The sequence below is a fragment of the Indicator indicator genome, chromosome 11 (genome assembly GCF_027791375.1).
Source record: "Indicator indicator isolate 239-I01 chromosome 11, UM_Iind_1.1, whole genome shotgun sequence".
Lineage (NCBI taxonomy): Eukaryota > Metazoa > Chordata > Aves > Piciformes > Indicatoridae > Indicator > Indicator indicator.
In genome coordinates this window covers 26656011-26662010 of record NC_072020.1, presented here as the reverse complement: position 1 = coordinate 26662010, position 6000 = coordinate 26656011, and the positions used below count along the sequence as shown (strand labels likewise).

At 39.0% G+C, this 6000-nt stretch overlaps 1 protein-coding gene across 1 annotated transcript in view; it reads left to right on the top strand.

Moving 5' to 3' along the window:
• The first annotated feature begins 2965 nt into the window (after positions 1-2965).
• OSBPL3 (oxysterol binding protein like 3) overlaps positions 2966-6000 on the top strand; it is a 40710-nt gene continuing 37675 nt past the window's right edge. The window contains exons 1-2 of the mRNA XM_054384792.1: positions 2966-3058; positions 5304-5306. Of these exons, the coding sequence (XP_054240767.1) occupies positions 2966-3058; positions 5304-5306 (96 nt within the window). The remainder of the gene's footprint in view (positions 3059-5303; positions 5307-6000) is intronic.

The following is a 6000-nucleotide window of genomic DNA, read 5'->3' as shown; positions in this document are numbered from 1 at the left end:
GGCGAGGTCATTTGTGAAAGTACTCTTGGCCTACTTTTGCTGCTGTTGACTTGATGGCAAAAAAGTAGGCCAATACTTAGCACCTGTGAGAAAAATGTGTCCTAAATTTATTTGGACTTGCCTCAGCCTCACACCTCTAATTTGTCTTTTTGAAGTAGACCAGAGTAGTGGCACTGTGTGCTCCAGAAGAAAGGTGGGAAAACCCACAGTTCTGAGGCCATCCTGTGGCATAGGGAGGAGCAGAACGTATGGAACCTGGAGCAATTTGATCATGGTGACCTCAAACCATCTATTTTAGCTGCAATCTTAGCTTAGTTAGCATAACAATGTTAGGCCTGCCTTAAAGTTGTAATTACTCTTATACCTAGTAACCTTAAGTTCCTCAGTCTAAAGCATCAGTCACCCTAGAGAGGCACAGTCACTGGGGCTGACAGCCAGAATATGAGACTCAGCTTGGGTCGTAGGGGCTGTATTCTTCCACCTTCTTGAAATAATAAGTGGATTATTGTTGAAGGGCAAACACAGTTTCCTTTTCTTTTTCCTGAAGTGAATTTTTAAAAAGGAGCACGTAGTAGTTGCTGGAGCATGCAGCAGGTTTCACAGATGAGTTTGGGCCATGTTCATTATTCACACACACTTTCATGTTCAGATCTGGAATGTTTAAGGTAATAAGTTGAATTACTGGGGAACACCAAAAAAGCAATAATAAAACACTTCAGGCAGAAGGCACATTTCACTCCTACCTTCTTCAGGGATGGTAGCAGAAGCCTTCTGTTCATTCCATTTAGTAAATTAATTTGAAGCAATAAAGGAAAATGCAAAAGTCCAATTCTGGAAGCAGACTGCCAAAATACTTTAGGACCTTTCTGTCAGTTATCTGAGCAAGCAGTGTGTTAAAAAAAAGTAAAGCACTTGCTGCACAGTACTTTTCAAGTGTGAATCTGAACAATGAGTTTGCAGGAAGCGTGTTGCCATCTTATTGTGAATATTTGACCTCTGCTTGTTAATAGAGATGTTATTATTAAATGCTTTTACCAAGTACAGCTTGAAACTAAGAAAGGTACACTTCATACTTGCTATTAAAAACCTGCATGGAGAGAGCTAAATATAGACGTGTTAAAAGTGCTAATTCTTAATGAATTGCCATATAAATTTATCTTCTGGATAGGAAATGACTATACCTTCTCCAAAACGCACTACTGCTAATCTCAACAGTAATTTCAGTCTAAAACTCACGTGCTAGGCCCAATTCAGACCTTGCTATCACATTGCTGTGCTGTTCTGATTTTCTTTAGTTCCTGCGCTGTTCTCTCTCACCTTGTACCTGTCTGATGGTTTCCAGAAATAATTGCCAAGCTGACTCACTGTTGAAAGAGCCTCAGCAGAGCTCACTTTCTCACTTGACTTTTGAAGACTGGGGCTGTTTCATTACTTTTGCTGAGCACAGATCTTCTCTGGGGGTAATTGAACATTTCTGCCTAGGTGAGGTAAATGCCATGAAAAGAAACCTTGTTGCAGGTGGAAAGAGGGCATGTCAGTTGGAATGTTACAGAAAACTATAGTGCTGAAGAGGTGCAGTGGATTGGAAAAGGTTTCTCTTCGGAAGTTGGATGCTTCAGGCTATAGAAGTAGAGAGAGTTTTTCTGTATTGTCTTAATCTTAAATATACCGCTTAGTTTATTTGGGTGTTTTTCAGTTGTTGGTTTATTTTTAATGGGGTTTGTTTGTTTGTTTGTTTTTAAAGAGGAAAGAATTTCATGAATTGCACAAAGTGTTTTATTAGAGATCTGAAAATGCTGCTTCTCTCAGAGTTTTTAAGCCTATTCAAGTGAGAGTGAATGGCAAACTTCAATAGCCAGTGATCCCATTTCAGGGCTGTTAGTGCAGTGCAAGCAAGGGGATTGTGAAGTAGTGCCTCCCCATTTTGGCAAGGAAATTTCCCTTCTCTTTGTCCAAACTTCCTTATCTTCCTCTGAGGTGGTTCTTCCCCTCCTCTTAACCTGCAAATTCCTTTCCTGAGGCAATAAAATCTGAAGTGACACAGTTTATAAAACTCCACCACCACTCCAGGTTGTGGAAAGCATTTGTTGTGTCCTCTGTTTGGTTGTTAAAAAAAATAAATAAATGCAGTTACCATGACGACTCTTGCCCACACTAGAAAGCCGGCATTGGGAGTTTCTGGCATGGCTTTTATTTGCATATGCTGCAAACAGAACTGTTATTAAACAGACTGTTAATTATTCTTCCAGTAACTGACTGAGGCAACTGATGTTGACAAGAGTTACAACTTTCTGATTCCAGGTAAAAGTGGCTATGCACAGCTGTAGGCAGCTGAGTTTGCGTGCTCACTATTTTCATGTATTGCTCTTTTCTATAGACATCTATAGATATTTTTCTTTCCCTTACAAGCTGAAGCGATGCTTAATTCCCTGTCCTTTTTTTGTGAGGCATTTTATTAAATGTTTTCTTCTCATTTTGAGGCTATTTGGGGGTCTATTTGATATAGGTATTTATTATACTCTTATGTGTGTGGGTTTTTTTAAAAAAAACAAATTAAAGTATTTTAAAAGATGTTTTGTACTGTACTTTGTCCTCTGAATAAATAGTGGTGATTAAAGTATGTCTTTAGGATCCTAAATTCATGTTTTTCCTGCTTAAAGCTTGAAAAATTATCTTAAAGTGATTAATTAATTCGTAATGATGTACAGTAATGCAGTCAGTTGTATTACCAAAGACTTTATTAGGATTCATCCTCCAGGATGGCAGTAAGAGACATCATCTGATAACTTGGCTTTTTGTTTCTCTTTTCTCTTAGGAATTTCCATGGGATGCAAATCATGCCACTGGACTGCGTTTGGGTAAAGGACGAGTCCTGCACTTTTCTCAGCAGTCTTCCAACACATTTTCTCAATTACCTTTTGACGGTGTCCTAAGTAAGCTTATGTGAAACAAACGGCGTGGCATCATGAGTGAAGAAAAAAGCTCTGGCGTATCACAGAAAATGTTGTCTCCTTCAAGAAGTATTAGCAGCTCCTCCTCCAAGCAGGGAAGTCGACAGGTAATGCAAACTTATTTAACCAAATTGAAAGCATTACTAGGATAGGAAGTTGCATTTGCTCTTGCGTATCAGCAAGATTCTGTTTTCCTGTTGCTTGCTTTTTTTCATTGAATCATTTCTTTGTTTACCTTACTCTCTTTTTTTCTTTTCTGTTGGTAGCAGCATCTTGGATTGAGTCAAACGCAGTAAACACATTACTGAATATCAGGATTCCATAAAACTGGAAAGTTAAAAGTGAATTTAAATTTTTATCACCTTGTATACATGGAGTCTTTATAGTAAAACATTGCTGCTGTAGCGTCTTGGGCTCAGTGGTTTGACCCTGAAATCCCAAATTTTCCCGCTGAGATACCACCTTTGTGGTACATTATTGTATAACTGCTCTGCTTATTTCAAGTTTCCAGGGGAAGGTGTGTGTGCATGTGTGAAAGAGAACTCATTTTTCTGAAACTTGACATAGATCCTCTTTGACAATGCAAAAGTGCCTGGGAAAGCCTGTGTGTGCTGGTTGTTGCTGTAGGACCGGAGTTACAAAAACAAATATTTGTGTAATGTGTATGTGGGTGCCCAACACAAAAGATGCTTTGTTTTCTGCAGAGGTGATGCTATTCTTTACACCTTACAGTTTTCTAAGACACATCTACAAGTGTTTGCACCTGACGAGTGAGACTGCTGACCGTGGCTGGTGTTTGTAGGCAAGAAACATTGACCTGCACCCATGCTGAGAATTTAAGGTTAAGCAAACTCAGTCCATGCTTGCCAAATCATAAGCAATATGCTCATGATAAATTTTTATTCCTCCAAATGCTGGCTTAGTGGAGTTCTTGAAGTGGCCTCAGGTTGAAATTTTAATTGGAATTGAGCATCCTAATCCCCCAAAAGCTTTGGAGACCTGAGCTGTGTTTTGAAATAACACCTACTTTTCTGGGGCTTCTGGCCCCATACCTACAATTTGCAAGACAGACAAATCTCTGAATAGTTTGTTAGTTTTCAAGTCCTGTGCTTGCAAGAAATGCTCTGCATTTCCAATATACTTAGCAAAGAAATCCTTGCTTTAAAGGTTCCTTGTTGTTTTCCTGCAGCATTATTTTTTGTATCCTCAGTATAAAGTGTAATTTAAAACATTTGGTATTGTTTGTTTCAATAGTTCATCTCTATCAAGTATTATCATATAGTATTTAAATAATAAGATTTACATGAGCATGACTAAAGCCACTGATGTGTTACTCAGCCAGTATAACCAACCCTAGCTGCACCTAAGCAGTTTCTGCAAGAACCTCCTTTACTGCCATGTAACATGACCAAATCTGCTGGCTATCTCAGGCTTTTGATACTATCTTTAGTGGGTCCTACTTCTTACCCATTTTGTTCTCACCTGCTTTCTTTGTTGAAAAGGAATAATTCAGTAAAGTGTAATGTCATCCTGTCAATCTCCAATATTGTGGTCTTCGAAGTTGTCTTACAGTTTACAGAACAAACTGTTCTGTTGGGGAAAACAAAGATTTAAATATCCCATGTAGTATGCAGTGGGGATAGTGAGATCTGGGCAGTGAGGATAAGATCTTCCTTGTGTCCTATCCTTTTGCTCCTCCCTGTTCCTGGTGGATTTCTTGTCACACCTTATCAAGTAATTTTGTTTCTATCCTTAATTGCTTCTTTTTCTCACTCAGCCTCATGTATTGGTAAATTGAAGCTCTGCAGTCTGTCCTTACTAATATCAACCTACTCAGGGCTGCCAAGACTGGAGATGAGTGATGTCACCATCTTAGATTTATTTAATTTACCATTTTCATCTGCGTGTAAATTTAAAGGATAGGACTTCAGGTGCTCTGCTAAGAAAACAGCAACAATCTCAACAGTTCTATAGATCTGCTAAAAATGCCCTAATATAAAAAGTACCACAGGATTTTATTATTTATTTTTGCAAAGCCTGGGTAGAAGAGCACAAAGGTAACACTGCTACTGATACTTTTTTGTTATAGTAATGGTTATACTATTACTATAACTACAGTTATAGTTAATAGGACCATGAAAGCTAAGTAATTTTGCTATATGCTGTGCAGACTGGGGAGTGAAGTGCAATAATTTTGATATTTTTTTTCTTCGTCTTACAGCTCTATGGAGGACTTCTTACTCCTTCAAACTCCTCCTTTCTCAGGGACCTTCAGAGCTTGGCTTGTTGTTTCCAGGTTAATGACAGATCTGCCTGACAGGTGCTTTTCTCTGTGCTGCTGATCTAACACAGCAGGTCTTTAATCTGATTAAGTAGAAAGAAATTCTGAAACATCCAGGGACAGTTAGTTTGGTCTTTTTCCTCTGAGTTTTGAGTCTTTCCAATTTCCTAGGCAGAGCCTCCTTTGCAGGTATGCAGTAACAGCAAATTATAAGCTGGGATATGGAACTCCTGTAACCCCTGTAGTACAGGTATGCTGTTCCTGCTAAAATTTGGTTACTGCTTCTTGCACAGCAAAGTGTGTTAGTAGTGTAAATCACAAGTAGAGTCCTGTGATGCAGAAGATGGGCCGCTGTGCCAAAAAAAGAATCAACTGAAGCAAGGCTGCAGAAATTGGAGAAGCCTGCTCCTTCCTTTACTAAATCTGGTGTGCTTTTTCTGCCAGATGCAGCATATTTGCATTGTGAACTGAAGATGCTGACAGTTAATCGTATTCCACTAAATTCAGCTTTATCTTGAAGCCTCATAGCAGGTTCGAGGCTATTGCCACATCCTGTCTCTTTGCTTTTTGGCTCCTTCGGTCATAGAGAGGAATCTCTTCCACAAACCCACAGCTCGAACTGGGGTTTGTGAGGAAGGAAAACTATTGCTGATCATACTTAAGCTTCAGATGACCTGTGATCAAAAGAAGGTATATTGTGGTAGTTATTTTGAAGTCTGATGTGTTAACTAACTTCTAAAATAGATTCAGGAGGCAAAAGCTTAGTGT